This window comes from Epinephelus lanceolatus, chromosome 11 (genome assembly GCF_041903045.1).
Source record: "Epinephelus lanceolatus isolate andai-2023 chromosome 11, ASM4190304v1, whole genome shotgun sequence".
Taxonomy (NCBI): Eukaryota; Metazoa; Chordata; class Actinopteri; order Perciformes; family Serranidae; genus Epinephelus; species Epinephelus lanceolatus.
In genome coordinates, this window is record NC_135744.1 from 22,912,573 (window position 1) to 22,935,461 (window position 22,889).

A 22,889-nucleotide genomic window follows, 5' to 3' on the forward strand; every position below is an offset into this window, starting at 1 on the left:
CTATTCAAAACCTCGGCTCTCATCCAAGTAGGGTCTGCGAGGGGGTGCTGGTCTACGGGCTTTGCTGAACGTACCTGGGTGTCACGGGGCTGCTGTCCCGCTGAGCAGCATGGACATCTGTTGATCAGACACGCTCTCCTGCTGAGTCACACCCATGGCCTGACACAGGTAGACAGCCAGGATGTGTTTGCACTGGGAGAAAAGAGCACAGACATTGATTCATTACACGGACATGGGCGCTGACGTGAATAATGACACAGATATATAGCTCTAATGACCCTTCAGTAATTTAATTTTAACTACAGAGGAGCCGCTTGGTTCTGACGTGCTGCAGATTTCCCACAAGTAAACTTCAGCCCAAGAATAATAATCACAAAGCAAATGTCAGAACAATTTCTAATATTCATATCAAATTATAATCATCTCTATAAATGAAAGCGGAGTGATTAAAGGAGTTATGAGTATGTATTATTTTCTGAATGGTATGTTTGTGTGAGGAATAACCCGTGTGGCTAAATAACAAAAAGCCTTGCAGTTCTGCATTTGTGTGCATGTGTTGGTGAACACACTCCTCTCATTACAATCAACATTAACATGTTAATCATTGACTTGTTTTCCCCCCTCAGCCCATTCCATGCATTATAAATAAGATTTCCTCCACAACAACACGCCTGTGGATCAGTGTTCTACATCAACAATGAGACAAAGTGTGGTGAAAAGGACAAAGGTAGAAAAGTTTGTTTACTAGCTTCCTGTCGACTCTGTTCGTTAGCACAGAGCTCCTTTATCTTTCCTCTGACCTACTTGTCAGAGCAGTATGGACCTTGTTTGGCCTTATCCAGTCATGTTGGTATCTACATAGCCCCTGAATGAACACAGTCTTGAGCGGGGGAGGACGGCAGACTGCATTGTCAAACACTCAGTCTCCTGAGTGTAGTGTTGTTTTGACTGTGGGACTGGAGAGTTTTGTTATAGGCCAAGTCCACTGTGTTGGTGTTTACAAAAATTCTTTGACTTTCCCTTTTAATGTTCTGTCTGTACTCAAATGCAAACATTCAAATTTTGGTTGAAGCAGGGTTTGTAAGGTCACTGAAAACCTGGAAAAGTCATGGAATTTGAAAATAGCAATTTTCAGGCCTGGGGAAGTTTTGGAAAAAATAAATAAACCCAAAACATTCTGGAAAGGCATGGAAATTTGCTTCACAGATACCTGAATAGAACAGTACATATTAATGTTTAGTCAGATCAGTCACATCACTCAGCTGCAGCTTGTTCTTTGACAAAACATACATTTGTGTATGCCAGGAAAACGCTGACTTATTAATGTCTGGCTTCACTTAGACGAGTATACGGCATGGCTTGAGAAAGACCAGGACTCAGGAAGCGCAAAATGTGGACTGTGTAGTTAAACGTTTGACATTTCAAACATGGGAGAAGCTGCATTGGACATTCATGCTGAAGACGCTAACATTAAGCTGCTGCTGCTGCTGCTGCTACTGCTGCAAAGTAACTACTGACACTGGTGTTTTTACCCCAGTGACCAACGTGACACCTGCTGCCAGCTGCAGTGCTTCCCTCTCATCCTCCATCAAACAAGGGACAACTTTGGGTGCTGTGTCCACAAACAAAGCACAAATGGCAGAGGAACTTTGGACACTAAATTCTCACTATTCTTAGAAGCCACGACTGGACTAGCTCCTTATTTACAGATACTGGTGGGTATATTTTGACATGGATTTTTATTCTTATTTTTCATGTGCACACAGACATTTCAGAGAATGTATGGTCATAAAAACTCATGCCTCAAAGGCATGGCCTAGTCATGGAAAATGTATGGAAATTTGTTTGTAAAAATATGCACGTATGTATAAGCGACAACAAACAGTCAAGAATGAGCTGAGTGCAGAGAGTGAGCCCTGAACACAGGAGATATCAGATACTTATACTCTCTGACAACAACTGAGGTTGGGGATCTTTAACTAACATCATCAGAGGGGTGACAAAGCACTTTGGGCCAGCTTATCTCGTCATGTCCTTGGACATCACGTAAAGCACTCACAGCTTGTTACACACTGACAAAGAGTAAACATCATGTAAGGCACTTGTGCTTGTGACATCCTGACAAGACATAAAATGAAGGATTACTTCACATACTTTCTGCTTAGTGGCACATAGCACAGGGACCTTAAAGTTTCCATTACGTAAGTGTTAAGCGTTGCAAAGATTTTACATAATTACATAATTTTATAATGATTTCCATTACACTAAGCAACATACAGCTGTCAATGCCACATTAGTGTCGATTCAAATGTCACAAAATAACACAAACAAACAAATCGACGCAGTGGTATATCAGCAACTTCTGTGTTCTGCAAGGTAAAATTACTGTGTTTGCCAAAGGAGTCTGGTGGCTTTGAAGAGAGCGACATAATGGCCTCAGTTCCCTGTCAGAAAGGGCTGTCTGATGGCGAGAAAAAGTGGGGAAAATATACGACAACTATGGATAGGTACCTCATATAACCCCACTTCAAAAAATGAAACAAACCCTTTCAGCTATTATTATCATCGCTCGACGCTTGCCACTCTAACCTACATCACTGCTTTTTGCTAACAGCTAAGTGGGTGTTTGAAAAACCCAGGAAAGAATGCAGATGGAGCCGCTGTTTTACAATCTTATCCACCATGAGATACAAAACTGACTTCCTCTGCCAAGCTATAAAAGTCGCAGGAGATTTTGATGAGGCAGTGACTAGTTTTATTTTTTTGTCTTTAGTGTGTTTTCATGGGGAATGATACAAGTGGTGCTGATACACTCATGGGGAGTCTCCACAGTCTGCTGCAGGCAGCTCTGTTTCTCACACTGATTTTAGCAGCATCCTCCAGGGAGATAAGTTTTCCTGCTACTCGGAGCAGGAGAAGCCATTTGCTTGCAGTTACAGCAAAAACAGCCAGTCAGAGTGGAGACACCCCTCAGTGACCAGACAAGAATATGACCTGACCACAATACATCTGTCACACACATGTCAACGTGTGCTTTGTCTCAGTTATGACTTGGCGGCGCATTTCTTCTCCAGGATACACGCCTGACTGATGAGACACAATGGCTGTAAATATGCTGCTGTATGCAGTGTGTATAATTTACACACTGCTGTATGCAGTGTGTAAATTATACAGTATGAGAAATTCCTGTTCCTGAGCTGATGTTCAAACAGAGTTCAACCCTAGCAAGACGCTGTGTATGTACATCTATGTGTTTGTCTTCTTCTGTGTGGTGTCGGGACATGACCCCCTCTCTTTTCCAAATCTATATTTGTGGGGTTATTCAAGGTTCCTTGATTTCATCTCTCAGGGTACATAAAAGTTACCCTGCTGTCCAGGCCCCCCAGGAAAGCAGCTCAGCCTTGCTTCCAATTTTTCCCAGTGGCCACTTATAGTATTGCTGCGTAAAAAATCCCCTGCAGCCCAAAAAAACATTTTCCCCACAGACAATCACTGTAATAGAGATGTCAGAAAAACTGTTGAGCCAAGAAAAGCAATTTAAAAACCTGCGACAACATTACAGTGTAAAGTCTACGAGCCCAGCGGGAACTTGCCGGCGGGGCCAGCAGGAGAAATACTACTGTACATATTCAGTGGGCTGCATACCGCGAAAGCAAAACTGCAAGCTAGAAAATTTTTCGGTGCATGTGCCAGGTAGGCAATTCCATCGGAATCAATGGGCGCCATCTTGGGGTCCAGTATAGTTATTATTGTACATCTATGTTAGTACATAGACTGTATATAAAGATGGACAACTTGTTAGCTTCCCCAAAGAGAAGCCAAAACATCTCAATTGCCCCCTGGTGGCTGGCTGCAGTATAGGTCATAAAGCCCACCCTCTCCCTGTTAGTGGATGGGACTAAAAATGCAAAATACACATCAAATAATTTTTCCCCACAGATGGTTTCTGTCATTTAAGGTAGTTTTTATCACGCTGCTGTGTGTTCAAATGTTCTTTTTTTTCTTTGGAAAAGAAACGTTTGAATTTAATTAGTTATTCAATGTAATAAAACTGGGATTTTACAACATGATTGACAACTGTGTGAGACTATCTGTGGGCTTGCATTCAGTGGCACAGTTAGTGATTGGTTGGATGGGTGTATGAGCAGGAAACTTGACACCGCAATGAACGCTACTGTGCAGACTCTAGCTCCAAATGACGTCACCAGAGCAAGATGGAAGAGGCTGTATCCGGGATATTTTAGCTTCGCTTCTGTACAGTGGGGGTAAGAGGAGTCTATATGTGAGAAATGGAGGTTGTGCCTGCAGGCACTACTCAGGACTAAAAAAAATGTTAAACTCCTCTACATAGTTGTCTGTATTCAGTTCAGTTCTCCTAAAAAGATGCTACAGTTGAGCATAAATCAAATATCAAATATTAGATATGGCAATAAAGGACTGTTTTTCTTAGTGAAGATGCACAGTATTATCTAAAGTATCAACAAAAACCTAATGTGATTTTAGATAGGGTTATTACTTTCGCCATCAAGGGCAAACAGACGGCCACAAAACAATTCTATGAGGAGAAACGTGCTGCGGCTTCAGAAATGATGCCAGTTCAAAAATAGACACAAAAATCCAAAACAAATACAACAGAAATGTGCTGCAAATAAAAAAACAAGCTTCAGTGGACAAAAGCAAAAACATTAACAGCAAACACGCTGCAGATATTGAAACAATGCAAAGTCAAAAATGCACAAACAAACAAATAAAAGCAAATGCAACAGAAAAATGCTGCATAGGGGCGTCGGTGGCTTGGTTGTGGAGCGGGCGGCCCATGTGCAGGGCTGTTGCCGCAGCGGCCCGGGTTTGACTCCAGCCTGTGGCCCTTTGCTGCATGTCACTCCCTCTCTCTCTCCCCCTTTCACACTTGTCTGTCCTATATATTAAAGGCTAATAAGTCCAAAAAAAAAAAAATAAATAAATAAAAATAATAAATGCTGCATATCCAGGCAAAACAACAGAAGCTCTCCAGGCCTCTAAGAAAAGCGTTAAGAGGAAGGGCTTGATTTTCGACATGAGAGAGACCAGACGGAAGAGTGTATTTGTTTTTGAAACAGCAAAATAGTGGTGTAAAGAGGTGACACAAAGAAGTTACAGATTTCTTTTTGCATTAGGCCTTAGTCTTTCACAGAATTAAAAAAGAGCACCAGATTCATGTAGCTCCCCCTGGAAGCCTGAAGAACTTCTTTTGTGATGACTGCCAGACCTATCTTGACAGTGCCGTGTCAGTGTACTGGAATAGGGGGCAAAACCTCAGTTAACGGCAGCCTCCAGCTGACAAACCTGCAACTGACCTTATGGCACTGGTGGAGGTGCGACAGGGGAAATGCCAAAGCAGTAAAAAAAAAACCCACCTGTACAAAGAACTACTGTATTAAAAAAATGCTCTGGCTTGTTTTCATTTCTTTAAACCAATCACAATCATGTTGGGCAGCGCTAGGCCAAGGATGCATCAACAGTATCAGGGGTGAACTTGTTTTGGTGGAACATTTGCATGTGGGGAGGCAAGCACCATCATTAAAATGACTCCACGAAAGAAAATGCCACAAATGACACTGACAGTTTTATGTCACTGTGTGATTCACCTCTTAGGGATGAAAAGACAAACATGATCTGATAATCGGTGCCCTAGAAGTGCAGCATGACTGTACTTTAGCTCTGGAGGAGCTCACTGGACCCATTAAAACCACAGACAATTTTAGGGCAAAGTGTTCTGTTTTGTTGTAGATCTTTACAACAATTCACCAAAACATGAAAGCTGGCATGTCTTACTACACAACCCAAATCATCAAAATTTGTTTTCAAGATTCACGTTTTTGACTTTGCATTGTTTTTTGTATCTGCAGCATGTTTGCTGTTAATGTATCTGTTCTGACTTTCTGCAGCATGCTTATTTAATTTGCTGCACCTTTGCTTTTTTGTACTTGTTTTGGATTTTCATATGTTTTTGAATATGTTGCTGAGGCTGCGACACATTTGTCCAGACTGAAATGTTTTGGGTGGTCGTAGCACTTTTGCCCTTCTCAGCCACAGTAATTAGTGTATTGAAAATACAGCAGTTCACACAGCACTTCTACTTTTTTATATAAAATATTTTAAATGCCGGAAATAGCACTGACACTTTGTTTGAAGAGCCTTGACTTTTTCTGCCCTCCCTATTTCTGAAACCAAAGCCCTTGCAAGAATTATTGAACAGTTATCAAATGACACTTTGTATGATACCTTACTTAAATAAGATAAACATGTTTTTCTACAAAAGAAACAAATCTAAAGTAGCTAAATTGTTTACATCAAAGACTGATTAAAGTATATGTAGAGAATAATACAATCTGAATAAGCATTCAGTGCCAGGTTTTGGCACTTGCGGGTACTGAGGTTTGATATGCAGCCCAAGCTGTGCTAACAGTTGAGACTCACCAGGAGACCCTCGTTTCTGCGGAGCACGGTGTGGGCAAAGGCCGGGCAAGGGCAGTAGTGACAGGACACAAAGCAAGTGTACAAATGCCCTGAGCCTCCGACTACCTGAAACAGATCAATGCAAAGTACATTTAAATAAGTGACAAAGCTTGACCTCATTTGAAAGATCATACACAGAGACAAGCTGTTTCATTATGAGGAAGCAGGTTCACCAATCAAGATTGATCACAATGCTGTTTGTATTGGCTGCCAGCTGAGGTGCATTGGAGACTGTAAAGGCATGAAGACAAACAAGCTCGTTTCTAGATCGTAAAGTTCCCTCAACTAGTCTGGACATGACTGAGCTCAGCAGAGAGGTGAAGACATGAAAATGTTTCCAAGTACATCTCTTGTTTTTCCATTTCCTCCATTTCTCTCCACAATCCTAAACGTTTATAGTCACACTGACTAAATGAAGTGTTTACCCACATTGGATTTTGGAGTTTTATGTTTTGAGTGTTTGTTTTGGCTCCCCTACTACCTTCATGCCTTTACCATGCAGAAAACTCTTTGTGTTCTTAGACATTTTTTTTATCATTTTTGTTCCAAATGACTGTACGGAAATTTGAAAAGGTGCATTTTTGCATATTCTACACCTTCAGCATGTAATATGTTTCAGAATGACTTGAAACTCAACGAAATAATGTTGTTAAAATGCTTTTAAAGCCAAGAATGAAAGAATTTGTGGCAGATTATTTAAGATGTAAATATTTTTATTTAACCTGGTCATGAAACTGACTCAGGAGGTTGGCATCAGCAGACCTAAGACCACGGGAGGTAGTGTGCAGGTGGAGGAGCTCTGACAGGTGGGGGAGCCAGGTTGTGAAGGGCTTTATAGGTGATGAGGCAGATCTGAAGCAGATATGCTGGGGGATGGGGAGCCAGTGGAGGTTATAAAGGACAGGGATGATGTGGTCACGGGTCCCAGAGTGTGTAAGAAGACGAACAGCTGAATTCTGGGTATATTATAGCTTCTCGAGAGTTTTGGATGATGAATCATTGTTTTGGTGATGTGTTTCATATGTTGGTCAAAGGAGAGGGTTTGATCAAAGATGACATCAAGGTTACGGACATGGGGGGAGGTAAGGACAATGTAGCCATCGATGGACAGGAAGAAGTTATGGGTGGATTTGAGAAGAGATTTGGGACTGATGATGATGACTTCTGATTTGTCAAAGTTAAGTTTGAAAAAGCTGGTTTGAAGCCAGGGTTTTATTTCCATGAAGCAGATGGCGAGGGCAAAGTGAGTACCAGGAGTGATGGCTTTGGTGGAAATGTAGAGCTGAATGTCATCGGCGAAGCAGTGAAACTTAAGTCCATGACGGCGGATTACAATGCTGCCTGTCTTGGCTATGTCTCTCATGAAGAAGAGATTCTAAATCACAATGGGACTCTCCTGGTTCAATAAATGTTAAATTAAAATAAAAAAACAACAACATTATGCTAGTTAGAGATGAGCCAGGCCTGCTAATAATCGATTACCGTCAATCGCAGCACAATACATGCCGGTTGGATCTGTGTCCGACTGGCTCTGACATTATGCATACATGGGCAAAGATAACTTCATGAGACTGAGGCAGCTGCAGTTTTTAGAGATAAGCGCTGCAGAGCTGCAGCTCTCCACTGCCTACAAGACCCAGAGCATGATGGACAAAGTCTGGCTGTCAAATCAAAGAGCTGATTAGCTCTTAGTTTCAACCACAAACACCACATTTGGAAGAGATACAAATTTTCTGTGTAGTTGTGTTATCTAATACAAGACTGTGGGCTACTGGTCTTATGTTATGCATCAATGGTTCAATCTGTTCATGAACATATCTTGTGTGGCTGATAATGATGACAGTACCTGGAAAACTGTCGGAAACTGTCTAACTTGACTGCAGCGTTTTTTTCACCGCCCCCTGATCTCGTCCTCTTTCCAGGTGAGGCCCTGTTCATCTCAAATATACCTACTGACTCACAGCACATAGAATCCTGCTGTTTTGACATCGACCAACAATTTAAAAAAAACAAACTATTAAATATGAAAGTGAAAATGAATGTTCTTTAAATTGTCATGTAATTTCTACAACTTGTGAGTTTGAACCTTTCTGACACAAGACATTAGGCACTTTATTGTCATTGTAGATGTACAATGAAATTTGTTGACAGCTGCACACAAATAAAGTTAAAAACATTACGTTAAAGTGAAATTTAAAACATTAAGACAAGATAAGAACAAGGTAAAACCACAGATAAAGATGAGATAAAGCAGTGACAAATAAACTTTTAGCATAAATAATAATATGAAGTGCGTCTTGAATATCAATAAATTAATGGCAGCAGCAGATTTTAAGTACATTGTGGATTAAGTTATTGCACAATATAAAGTGCATGTGCTCAAATCAACGCTGGGAGTACAGAGCCGCTGCAACATGCACGCCAACACTTTGTTATTTCTCCACCATAAATACTAATCACACCTTGTCCTTAAGTTACACAGCAGGGAGAAGAGACTGATGATGTCATCTAGAGACAAGTCCTGCAGCTGCTTCGTGTGTGAAATCAAACTGTTCACACATTACGACAGCAGTCATGGTGATTTACTGGGATATAGTCATACCTTGTAAACAACAACCAACAAAGTTGGTTCCTGTTTCAGTGTCAATACACCAGATAATGTCTCCTGAAGACAACTTGCAAGGTCCTTTAAAACAAATAATTGACCCCAAAATCAAAAATACAGATTTTCTCTCTTACCTGTAGCACTACTCATCAGTCTAAATTGTTTGGGTGTGAGTTGGCGAATGTTTGGTGGAAAGAAAATAGTTCCAACATGAAACTGCTCACAACAAGGTCTGTGGATTGTCTTGAGTAACCGGGTCATGATTTCTGGAAAGAGACATGGCTGTTACTGTGGGGGTTTTTGGCTCTTTGAGCACCACAAGCAGAGTGACATGACATCTAGTTACATTATACTGGAGAGAAGGCAGACATCTCTATGGTCAATATCTCCAACACTCAGCAACTCACACCAAAACAATCTAGATTGATAAACAGCATTACGTATATGTACATTTGATTTGGGGTGAACTGTCCCTTTAAGAAACTGACTTCACAGTCCAAAATCACTGGACTTTAACTAACCATAATTCTTTATTTTTAAATGTTTCATGGAAGTGACAGAATCGTGGTTGGGTTGAAGGTGTGGTTCCATCATCAGCATCATCATTTCACGTTAGCTATTTGAAGGAGACGAAGTAGAAACGATGCATTTTAAACAACTAGTATGAGGTGTCTATTGTCTAATGGCCTCAACTGACAAAATCTCCAAACCACAATGCCGGTGCTCACTCCCAGCTACAGGCAGTGATTTAAGGCTCATCGTCATGCACATGACACAAGGACATTAAGTTGGTGGATTAACTTGACACCTCACAATAACTAATGCCTCCCAAGATGGCAGAGCAGGCTCCATTATTCTCCAGAGCTTCGATAAATTACCTTTCCCTGTGACCTACAAATGCAAAAACCTCCCATTTCTTCAGCGTGACACTTCATTATAAATGAGGCACAAAAGAGACAATTACATGGACTTAAAGCACCTCAGTAAAATTGAATAAAGCACCATGCACAGCAGGATCGGCATAGAAACAGTACAACTGTGGAGACCGAGCCAAGAGTCTCTACAGTTCCCAAAGAGCCAAGTTTATTGAAAACCAGCTCACACTTGGGCATTTTCTGTTGCTTGCTGTCATTATTATGTGTCTCTGCTGCAGCTCACACTGCAAAGCTGGCAGCTAACAACATCATCAACACACACCACAAACTGCAGGCCTCCACTAACCTGGGAGGGATCCAAATTTTCCTCAAATGGCAGTTTATGCATTAAGATCTGTAAGATTCCGTCTCTGCACAAGGAACAGTGAGAGTTAAAGCCTCAACAAAGCTCTGGCTCCATCTCTGCCTGAAATGTTGGCTCTCACGGGAATACTTCTCGGGAAGCCGTCATGAGCCAGAGGGCCGGAACTTTGGACGGCCTTCTGTCCACTGGTTCCACACCACAAATAAGGCTTCAGGGAAATGTAAAGCTCTGGGAAGTCACTGAGGTATACAATCCCCTGTATCTGTACTCCAGCATAGTGTATGAAGTCTTTGGCCAACTCTGCACGTACACGGGTATTTGTGAAAACCGTGTTTTTCCCTCCTTAATTCTCAAAAAAAAAATAAAAACCTGTCCACACAAGTATGGTCATATATATACATATATATAAAAATCTCTGTCAGCATGCCAAACCAACAGGTGGTGATATAAACCTAACCCTAAAGCCAGACAAATAAGAAGAAGATGATGAAGAAGAAGCCAATCAGAAGCCTGAAAACAAGCCCATTACCGGAAGGCTATTATGTGGCAGTGACCTCCATAGCTTAATCTGATACCACTGTTCTTTAATATGGTGGAAGAGTAACTGTACATGTATGTGTAAACATGGAAATGCTGCCTTTTAGCAAGGTTAAGGCCCTGGCACACTAGGCTGAAGGTTGGCCATCAGCCAATGTTGGGCCATCAGTCAGCGTCTTGGCCCTAGTTTATGTGGTGTGTCCACATGGTTGGCACTAGGCAGCCCTTGGCAGTGTTTTTTCAGCTGATTAAGCATGATGAATCAGTGGCAGAGCCCATTATCGTGACAAATCACTCCGATTGGCTGTTCAGCTTAAGCGAATCAGTGCACTACCAGTGCACAACATAAGCAAACGACTAAAGTCAAGAGGTCAAAGACAGAGGGCTCTTCTAGTTTATTCATCTTCATATCATCTGATCAATCCAACACAAATATTTTCACAACGCCATTGGGAAAAAAAGCAACTGAAGACCAGCAAGTGGTGAGCAAAAGTGATGTGAAAATGGTAGGCAAATGTTGCTTTGTTTCATGTATATATCATAACAACGGTTAGTATATGCGCAGTCCAAAGGTCCTCTGGTTTGCCCTTTTTAGATGACGAATACAGACTACTGACACCTGCTGGTATGGAGAGTTATTTTGTCTTACGCAGGCACAGAACCAAGACCCCAGGAACACTGCCGGGAATTACAACGTCCGGGTTTGTCACATGATGCTACGAGGCCCAAAAAGACTTTTTCCGATCACATGGTGAAAAAGACATTTGTAAATCAGTAGATAAATTATTTTGAGCATCCCAACCCATGCAAAATGACTCATTTCATTATCAAGATGGAATTCATTCGGTTCAATAATATTTATTAAGTCTAGAAGAGCTGCATGATAAAGTCATCTTTAACCCCATTCAAGTTAGCAGAGGGCTAAACCAGAAGTTAGCCACTCAGCTACCATAAGTCTCTACTGTGCTTGCTGTATGGGCCCCATGATGCAGAAGATTTCATATGCTGGAAACCCAGTTCTTTTGTTTTCATGCGCCACTAAGCAAATTTCATAGGAACAGACGATGATGAGAAAATGATGGCGCAGGAGCTGTCGTGTCAAAGCAATCAGTTTTCCCTGTCTACACGTCAACACTGAAAAGTTGACTGAGTTTCTCAACATCTTCACTGTGGAAGAAGTTTAACTAAGGGTCTGTTTTCAGTGACCTAAAATGCAGTTTGCTTTGGGCAAGAGGCCAAAACGCAAAGAAAAACTTAAGTTCCTAAAAAGTAACCATGCACATTGTTAGAATTATTCAGGAATCTATATTGGGGGCTTATTTTCCAATATCTTGGAGGCATGACCTTTGGTTTGATGAGGGAAGTTTCCTGTATTGGGGAATCTGTTTTATGGGGGGCAATCACCTTTACGAGGGCAGCTGTTGGATGCAAACTGGGGTCAGAGCTTCAGTATAAAGGTCTGTACATTTTGAAGGATGGCAGAGAACACCTGGGTCACGTCACTTATTTGGAGAGGAGAATTTCCCTCACAACATATGGACCTTGGACTGTATATAAAAATGAAAGATGTCAGGCGCACACTCTAAAACTCGATGCAAAAATATTTTCTTTTATTCAAGTACCAACGTTTCGACTAGACCGTCTTCATCAGGGTTTGATGTATGTGAATCTGTATTTTTTCGTTAATGGTCAGCACCTCTCTAGTCTGAGTGGGCGGAAGTTCGCTGCATTGATCAGCCTCTAATTGGGCGGAACGAGCCACCCGCTGAAGTCCCGCCCTACCACCTCCGGTTGTGTAGCAATTTTCAACCGTTTTCAACACGTCCTTTACTAACTTTTGCGGTGTTTGATCTTGCGGGGATGTAGCCATTTTTCTGCCATGGTTCACGTCCTGTAGGCGATATTTTTGTGGGCTTGTTACACCAAAACCTGTTTCCCCCGGCAATATTTTTGCAAGCGCACCGCTGCTGTGGCACCGCCCAGAACGATTGTGATTGGTTGAAAGAAATACAAACAGCCGGGGCGTTTTTTTCTCCAATCTTAAAGTGAGAGTCGGCCCAGCCAGACCTTTCTTTTCTTGAGAAAGGTCTGGTGAGCGAGACTAGCACCTCTCCAACCCTGGTGTGCGCTCCTCCTCTCTCTTCACCTGTATATAAAGATGGACACTGCTTCCCACTGTACAAGAAATATGCCAAAATATCCTGGACATGCACAGCCATCTTGCGCTGGTAATGCCATTTGGAGCACAGAAGCGATCAGGAAGTGGAGCTGCAGTAATGGGTTCCTGCCCATACACCTGTCCGACCATATCGCGAGTAGCGGCATTGATCATGAGCACACCAATTGACACACGCAGCTGTCAGTAGTGTCATTAAACACCCTTTTTATGGCATCAAATAACTAATAAAACCAAACTTATTGGAAAACTGACCACTTAAGCATAAATCAACGTGATAAAACACTACAGAAAAAAATAACAGAAACCATCTTTGGGAAAAATTCAGGTGATGTGTACTGTGTTTTTAGTTTGGCCCATGTCCCATCCGCTAACATCGAGGGGGGCAGGGTTTATGACCTATACTGCAGCCAGCCACTAGAGGGAGATTGAGATGTTTTGGATTAACTTTAGGAGAGCTCTCATGCCATCTATATCATACAGTCATTGGTGTGAACTAGACCTTATACAGTACCAAAGGGTTTTGAAAACTGCCTGTCTTGGGACGACCTCTAGCTCACATGGTAGAGTATGTGCCGCATATAGGCACAGTCCTTTGCAGCAGCTCAGGTTCAGTTCCAACCTGCAGCCAATTGTTGTGTGTCATTCCCCATCTCTCTCCCCACTTTCCTGTCACTCTCCAGCTGCACTATTGTAAAATTTAAAAAAAGAGAACTGCCTGTCTCTTACATGTGTCCTAATGAACTACGTCAAGTACCAAAAAACTGTCTCCATGCCGCATAAAGCTTGTTTTACATTCCCATCAGAAGAAATGCTTGGCAAACCGATGCCACTGGAGATAAGATTAAAAAAAACATTTCAGAGCCCCTTGCAGCTGCCGCTCTTCACAAACAGGCACATTAGGAAAGCATCATAAAAACTTCCCCTTTCACCACCTCATGCAGCCATTCTTGTTCTGTTGGCCTGAATCTGAAGTTATTTTAGTCTATATAATGTCAAACATCTTTGCATTACTTGTTTTGTTCAAACAATAGTCCAAAACCCAGAGAAAATCAATTTACAGTTACACAAAACAGGGCAAATCCTCACATTTGATGAAGCTGGAGCCTCCAAATGTGTGGCATTTTTGGCAGAATCTAATGAATAATTAATCAATTATCAAAACAGTTCTATCATGCCAATCAACCACTTCATCAATTGTTTCATTCCTACTGCTGAACATCAACCTCAACTTTTTAATGCGTAGAAGACAAAACACCGCCATCCACAGTGTTGTGTCTACTCGCTACTTCTGTTTCCCAACAGGCCGTGGTATACTCTCGCCAAGGAAAAGGTCACTGAACGTTAACAATGAGATAAGGTGAAAAATCCCAGCAGTGAAATGTCATGCTCTCATGAGTTATTCATTCCCTACACCATGAGAAACCTGATTGTGTCCCACGGAAACAGCATATTAACAGGAAATGACAAAGATTGGGCATTTTGTTAATTTATCGACTATTTCGACATCTCTCTGATTCAGTGGCCAGATGAGCAAGTCACAGTACGTCCAGTAAACTCTACGCTTAATAGTGTCTAAGAATATAGTTTCAATCCAAATATTGTCTGATGATTTTCTGGAAACCACTTAAGAAAGTTTTGCTTTGTTAAGATCACTATTTATCATCTGATGACAGAAATCTGCTTTCTCACCCTCTCCTCCTCACACAGGAAATTTTTAAGGACTTTGATGAGTAGATGACTAATTGCAGAAGGGCTTTTTTTTTTTTAAAGTGAGCCACTGTTCCTCAAAATGTTGTAGTTAAGTTTCAGTATTTCAGAAAGGTTTAGTTTTTGAAAAATTGATTTAGCTTTAGTCGGTAGGTTTAGGTTGTTTTTGTATGGGCCAGGTATAATGCTTCAGTAGTATGTAAATATGTAGCTTAATACACAAAATACATGGTTGGAGAAGTATGGAGGAGTGGCCATAATGTTTAATTGGAAATCAACATGAGTACTCTTTCACTACCATACTCACAGGAAGACATGATCCCAGTTGTTTAACATTAGATGTCTATTTGTTTTGAGACTTCGAATTTGGCATTTTTGGTCGTCAACATCTTAGATTTTTGGAGCCCACAGTGACCATATTTGGTTGAGACAGTGTTGCTACAGCTAGCTGCCAGTTTGGTTAGCACAATGAATTTACAACTATGGTTAACTGTGGTAATGCTACTGCTAACTTTTGCTGCGGGAAAACAGGGTTAATACCATTAAAAATAATTGTACATACTGGAAAAATAGTAGTAGTAGTATCTGACTAGTTAGAGTAGTTAGTAAAACCAAATGCTGAACAAGGCTTTTTTAACCACATTAAAATAACTCTTATGAACTGAAAACACACTGAAATAGCGACAGCTACGCCTCTACTCTGTGAATCTGGTTACGCCATGGTTACGTTACCAATCCAACGTCGACGCTGTGGTGGCAACTTGCTAACGGACTGAACCTACCTGTCACTCAAAGTGTCCCTTTCCTTATGCATAACTTAAAGTCTTAATAACATTAAGATGAATGAGTTATGTAAAAAATCACCCCCCACACAGTGGTCATGAATTTTGAAATTAGCTATAGAGACTAAATCCAATTTTTTGTACCAGGCTGTAAACATGTTTATTTATGCAGTAAAGTTGGGCATTTTAACATGGGGTCTATGGGGACTGACTCACTCTTTGAGCTAGCCTCAAGTGGCCATTAAAAGAACTGCAGTTTTTGCCACTACCACATTTTTGTTCAATTTCTGTGGTTCGATGTCGCAAAAGCTGAAGGAAATTCATGCGGTCTCCTTCCTGAAATCAATTCACATTCATTTTATTTATTTTTTTCTTAGTTTTTTAACCAGACAATATTGTTTCAATTTAGTTTTTTGTATTTATTATTATTATTATTATTATCATATTATTACTGAAATCTATTTTATTGTATTTTATTGTCAAAATAATACTGATACATAGATCAATACAATATATTATGTGAAAACTAACTCAGTGCTGTAACATGCTGCCCAAATATGGACTATTCTGAAGGGAAGTATTCAGCCTTCCAGCCTGAAAGGTCACGGCTGTCATGACTCGACCCCTGATCCTCATCCTCCTGCTCCTTTCCTCCTTTTATTTCTTAGAGACCTGCTGTAATTACATTTAGCCCAGAACATTAAATATATCTTAATGCCATGTCAGCCATGTTCTGGTTCCAGATATTTCAACAGCTGCTTGCTGAAGCTGTCACTGCCAAGTTTAAATTGAGAGAGTCAGGGAGCAGGCTAAGATAAATATTTGTGGCATGGCTTTGAGGCAGCGTTTGAATAGACACTGTGTAAACTGAAGTCTCACTCAATCTATCACTGTTAAACATAAAACAGACCTGCTGATACCACAGGAGCAACACTAACTGCTGCTAATGCCACATAATGAACTGCTTCCAGGATTTATGACAAAGAGAAAGAAGAATGTCGTTATGTGATTATTAACATATTGTTTATGTTGTAAAACTTCCGCATGAAGTCACAAGGTAATGCTACTATTCCCAGAAGAGAAGCCTGTACCTGAAGGCTGCTGGGAAAGCATCAGGGATGTTTAACTTGCTTGACAGGTAAAAATCAACAGCCTGATTACTCAAAGCTATCCATAACATACTTGCATATTTAATCAAATGCACAAGCTCATGATTCACACTCTCATTACAGTCAACACTGCTTGGTCCTGTTAGTCTGGAACAATAACGGGGACATATTTTGCAGGTTATACTTGTATTTTAGGTTTCTACTAGAACATGTTTAGATCCTTTAATGTTCAATTAACACTTTACTTCCCTTATACTGTATAAAAATCTGTGTAAATCTGTAAAATATATTTGAGGCTTTTAATGAAGGTAAAACAGCCTATTAAGTCTAAATCAGCCGACACTAATAGTCTAAATTCAGGTGGCCACTCTGCAGGGCACTATTTATGATTACCAAACTCTCTATTTTATTTCGAGACTTTTACTTTTTTGGATTTGGCATTCATAGCTAACCAGCTAGGAAGACTCAAGACTAGCCACTGCTATCAAGGTTCGGCAAAATTTCAAGGAAAAGGTGCAGCAGATGTATTATGCACACGTTAGTTGTTGAAATGTAAAAACATTATTTTATTTGGTATAGCGGCTTCACATTTTTACAATTGGAGAATGTAAGAATTTCTTTAGGCATGTGTTTCAGGCGCTGCAGGTTGCTTACCCCTGACCTACCACATCAGTACACGACCACCCCCCCTTTGCCCCTTGGTCCAGACGCAGAAGTCCCAATTAAAATGATAAGTTAGCATTTAGCTAGCTATGAGGCGTTACGTTAAAAAAGAAGCTGTCAAAGGTAGGGTACAGGTTACATCTCGTTTAGGTGACTCACATCTTCATGTATAATGAATTATAAAGAAGATCACTGCTATGTTTGGCTTTTACAATGTCGCATTGTAGAAGGGTTCAAATAACTGTTGCGCTGCTGGATTCATCTCATACTGGTGGGCAAGGTTTGGAGGGGTGTGTCATGTAAGCTCGAAACAGAATGTGGCTACAGCTGTACATGTCTCCATCTCCGCAGCTGCAGAATGACTGTAACAGAATAGCAGCACTTTCAATGTAAAAAAATCACCAATAAGAGCATCTTAACACAACTGAAAATGTTTCAGTAGGAATATGATTTGAAATTGGGAAGAAATTAACAACATCAGCAACCACGACTATGTTTCCCTGATGTTAGCATGTAGCTACATGTAGCGGTGTATGTAATATTAACACTTGCAGCAGTATGCCTTGAGCAGATGATAATATACAGAAATACTTCATGAGCTGACAGCTTGTAGCCAAAGCACAAAAAAACTGTTAGAAACAGAGCATTCAGAACAGTCTGGCGCTTGAGGTTTTTTGCTCACAGGGACTACTTTTACATACGTTTACCACATGATTTGAAACTTTGGCCACTTTTGATATGAACATCCAACATTTTATATATAAAAAACCCTTAAAATTATAACTTATCAACACACTCATTGCATATTTGGGGTAAAAGATTAACTTTGAAACTTGCCCTGTGCCAGAAAACACCCATGTCCTGGATGAAAAAAATTGTTAAAAGCCTTCAAAATCTAAAACTAACAGCACGTAACAGCAGTTTTTTGTGCGATATGTTGGCCCTTTAAAGATGAGTCCCAGACTTTTATCAACTCTGTCAGATTTCTACAAAAAATGATTAAATCAGGCATTAAAAAAAACCCGAATTGGCTACATCACAAGGACTCCTGTCTCAATTCCTGGTTTCCTGGCTTTAATCTATTTCTTTTAGATAAGAATAAAATCAATACCACTCTGATGTCTGAACACCTTATATATTGTTTGTGTAATCTGTATCAAATCCCAAAGTGTACAAATGACAAATTAACAGGGAAGTTGCCGAGAAATGGTTCATCACAAAACCACAATTTGTTGTTTTCACACTTTGATTTTGTATGGATTAAACAAAAAAGCCCTAACGTACTAACGAGTGAGCTGTGTGAGTGCTGCTAGGCTGATTCCTTCACCGTCAGACAGACCCAGGCTAGCTATTTATATGTGTGAGTGACAGCCTGCTTCCACTAAAATGTTTCAGAGCAGTGAGTAAATAGCGGAGCAACAAAATCAAGCAGAGGGGGAAATGTGTGACCTTCCCACAGGCTTAGACTCATGCAAACATTGACAAGCAGGACGTGTCACTTCCACTAAACACAAGAGTCTGCGAGACATTGTATCCAGAAAATTAGTGCTGCTACTAACAATTATGTTCATCGTTGATTAATCTGTAGATTATTTTCGCAATTCATCATTTAAATCCTGTCACAATATCTCAGAGGCTAAAATGACTTTATCCAACTGACATTTCCAATGCATTAGGGTTGTCACATCCTGGTCCGTCGGTCAACTGATTCGTCAATATGCTCTTATCCGACCGAATTCTCATTGATAGGACAGTCGCTGTTGTTATTTTAATAAGGTCATGTGTCTACCAAAGTGTTTCTTTTCCCAACTGAAAACTGCAGATGTCCAGCGTGATGGCTGGTCTTTGTCCCGCCCCTTCTCCACTGTGACTGGATGGCTGGGGACATTGATGAGCACGTTTTATCCAGTTTAACACTTTTCAACCCCCATTTTTAGTTGGAAAACAAATTTAATCCCAGAAGACATTCAGTGTCAGATTTATTTTTCCAAAAAAAAAAAAAAAAAGAAAAGGCAGTTCAAGGCTGCATTTTGACGCTTCTGAAAGCGATAGGATAACACCACAGCTCTTGTTGGAGCAGCAGGGTGGCTAATGTTAGCTGCTGGGCTACGAATAGTAAGACTTTCTCTTCATGCAGCGTTACAGAGATATTTAACATTACTAAGTTAATGTTGTAAATGAAATTGTCAACCCCGAAGTTAAATTCTAGTGTCCAGTAAGTCCGATTTAGTCCGGCTCAACGCTTGGTGGTGAGACAGACTCGTGCATGCAGCTCAGCTGTTGGCTCCCAGCCAAACAGTGCGCAGTTTTATTTTCAGATAATATTACACTGGAGATCACATCTATTTTTCATTCAAGGCATTCCACTTGCTTGAACACAGAGTTAACTTGCCCTGGGAAAGTGTTAATGTCGAGCTCTGTGACAGGAAAAAAGACGCTGTGGTGGACACGCAACGCTACCAGGTAGAGTCCATGGTTGATTGAGTTTAAGCCTTAAAAAACATTATATTTACTATACCATCAGACCAAGGAACGCACTCTCTTCAACAATTAACAATCAATACAGTTGCAGATTAATTTGCAGATTTGGCTGCAGTAGCTCAGTCCATAGGGACTTGGGTTTGGGAACCAAAGGGTTGCCGACTCAAGTCCCCGTCCCGAACAAATATGGAGTGTGGACTGGTAGCTGGAGAGGTGCCAGTTCGCTTCCTGGGCACTGCCAAGTTGCCTTTAAGCAAGGCACTGAACCCCCAACTGCTCAGGGCTCCTCACTCTGCTATCTCTATATGTAATGCACGTATAGGTCCTGTTTGTGCATCAGTGTGTGTATTTCCAGCCTGTGTGTATATGACAACAGAGTGAAAACGTTGAATCTCCCCTCAGGGATTAATAAAGTATATTTTCTTCTTTGTAATTTTCTGCAGATCAAATGTCAATTAAATGACAACTTGTTGCTGCTTCAGTCACTTCCACTGAACATTAGAGTCTGCAAGATATTGTATCTAGCAAATTATCATTATTTGTTCTCAGCTTAGAAAATAAGGCTGTGACATATTGCAAGAATTAAATGACATTGGTCTGGACAGCAACTAACAATTACAGGGTACAAAAATAACACCACCCCCTTGCCAAACAATGGTAAAATATGCAAATTCACCAGCCACCAAAACATAAAGTTTGCACCCTGGAATTATGTTCATCGTTGATTAATCGGCAAATAATTTTCTCAATTAATCCATTAATCGTTAAATCTATGATACGTAAAAGACAAGAGCAGTGAAAAATGCCAGTCACAACTTTTTAATATTGTATATGAAGAGGATAAGAAGCAAATCCTCACACTGCTAAAATTAGATTAGTTTTCTTTTGACCTCCTAATTGATTAATTGACTCATCATTTCTGCTCTGTAACAGATTTAATATAAAATCTAATAATAAAACAGTTAATACAAACAATATGTTTTTGGAATTACAGAGCTCAATGTTCAAAATCTAACTTTGAAAAATATCACAAAGTGCTAAACATGGTTTGGAATCTGACAAATGTCTGAAATATAAGTTACATGTTACAGTTGTACAGTGACAGTTTCTTTTCCAGTGAAAAAGGTAAATTTCTCAGAGTTAAGCTTCTTAAATGTGAATATTTTCTGGTTTTACATATTTTTGGGTTGTAGACAGAACAGGACATTAGAGGACGTCATCTTGGGCTTTGGGAAACACTGATCAAGAAAAACCACAGATGAAGATAATAAGGTTTTTTGGGGGGGGTGGGTGGGTTCCAGAGAACAAGAGAATAAAAATAGATATTACATTAATAATTTCCCATACATGCTGCTGGACCACAAATGTCACACAGCCTTAAGGGACATTAAATGAAACGGTTAAACACACCAACAACTGAGCTGCCCATGTCCCAACAGAGCAGAATACATGTCTTTATTTAGCTGCATTGTGCTTTACAGTTCCTTTCATAAAGCTGTTTTTGCAGGAGCCTGAAGGAGTTTACAGGAAATTTGGGTCACAATGACCACAACCTCAGTGGACCGCCTTGCATGTCCCGTCACAGGTCACTCTGCATCCTGCTGAGATTCACTTTGAGGACAGGGCGACTCAGGTCAGCTCTGAGAAAAAAGGAATAGCATTTCTTCTTTGGTGTGAAGTCGTCTGGTAATATTAGGTGTTTGTGAGGTGCTTTTGAAAATATGCAGATTTAAGAGCGCCCAATCTATAAAGTATACGATGGAAGAGATTTGATCTAGAGAGATCTAGAGATTTGAATACAATGCCTGGTCGAAACCTTTAGCTTTTTGTCACGTTCCCTGGGCCATTCCTGAGCAGTTTTTGTGGTGTGGCATGGCTCATTTTCCTGCTGGGGGGCCATTGCCATCAGGGAGTACCGTTGCTGTGGGGAGGGGGGTTACATAGCCTACAACGGTGTTTGGGTGGGTGGAGGGCGTCAAGTAGCATCCACATGAACACCATGACCAAACGTCTCCCAGCAGAACATTGCATTGTAACAAAATGATCAATGTTACTCACTTCACCCACCACTGGTTTGAATGTTTTGGCTGATCGGTGTATGTTGTGTTGAGTTGTGTACTTGCATTATCCCAAACGTTTCCAACAACGTTCAAACTCAGAGAAATCTGCAATTTTAATCAGGGACATGGCTCGTGCCATTTGGTCTCCATCGCCTGTCAGTGGCATTGTATCCCCTCTGTGCATGCGTCAGGGTTGTGGCTGTCTGCCAGAAGCTGTCATAAATTGACACTTTATCCAGTTTTAAGTCAGTTTTCTATGATAAAATAAATATATGTTTTTATCAGATGAAGGATTTTAGTGATCAAATGTCTTGATTTTCACTTTTCGCCATACTGCATCAGAGAAACACTGATTTTTAATGTGAAACTGCTTTATTCAGTGTTTGCTCCATATGTTTTTAAGAGGAAGAGACCTTTGCGGTTAATTTGGCTCCCGCTAAAAATCTCCTGAACATCTGGATCTTAAGTTATCAGAGAAAAAAGGTGAGCCTACATAAGCAGGAGTCAGGCTGGCAGCAATTCGATGAGCTGAACGGCATCAAAGAAGCGTAAACCTGCTTAAGTCAATGTTGTCACTGGTTTAAATCACCTCGTCTGTTTGATTTGGAGAGGAAGACACCTCTGCAGATAATTCGGCTCCTGCTAAAAACCTCCTGAACGATGAACACTGAAGGAACTATAACCAAGAGAAACTGACTGCATGAAGACATTGCTCCGTCTTTTGTTATTGCATAAAGTCCCCTCGCGGTAGAAAAGTACATAGTGTACACTGAACCCCAAACCCTTTTTTTAGGTTGTTATCCAAAAGAACAAAACATAAGGAGCAAATCTTTTTATATCTGTGTCTGTTACGGGCAAAACAGATGAAAGCACTGTAATGGAAAAATGTAAATAGACCAAGTACTGGTAAATAACTAAAAAACCTGTCTGCAAAAAAAACAAGAAGTATTTTGAAAAAAGTATGTCGTCCTTGCATCATTATCTTGAACATACAGACTTGGAAAGTATACTGGGTCTGAGTATTAGGAG

General features: G+C 40.6%; 1 protein-coding gene across 2 annotated transcripts in view; it reads right to left on the bottom strand.

Annotated features, from left to right (window-relative positions):
* The window catches only part of zswim7 (zinc finger, SWIM-type containing 7), a 44,551-nt gene that overhangs the window by 10,988 nt on the left and 10,674 nt on the right, over positions 1–22,889 (bottom strand). For both annotated transcript variants that reach the window (XM_078172365.1, XM_078172364.1), the window contains exons 4-5: positions 6,460–6,564; positions 75–192 (exon numbers count right to left, since the gene is read on the bottom strand). In XM_078172365.1, coding sequence (XP_078028491.1) covers positions 82–192; positions 6,460–6,564 — 216 coding nt within the window. In that variant the 3' untranslated portion in view covers positions 75–81. The remainder of the gene's footprint in view (positions 1–74; positions 193–6,459; positions 6,565–22,889) is intronic.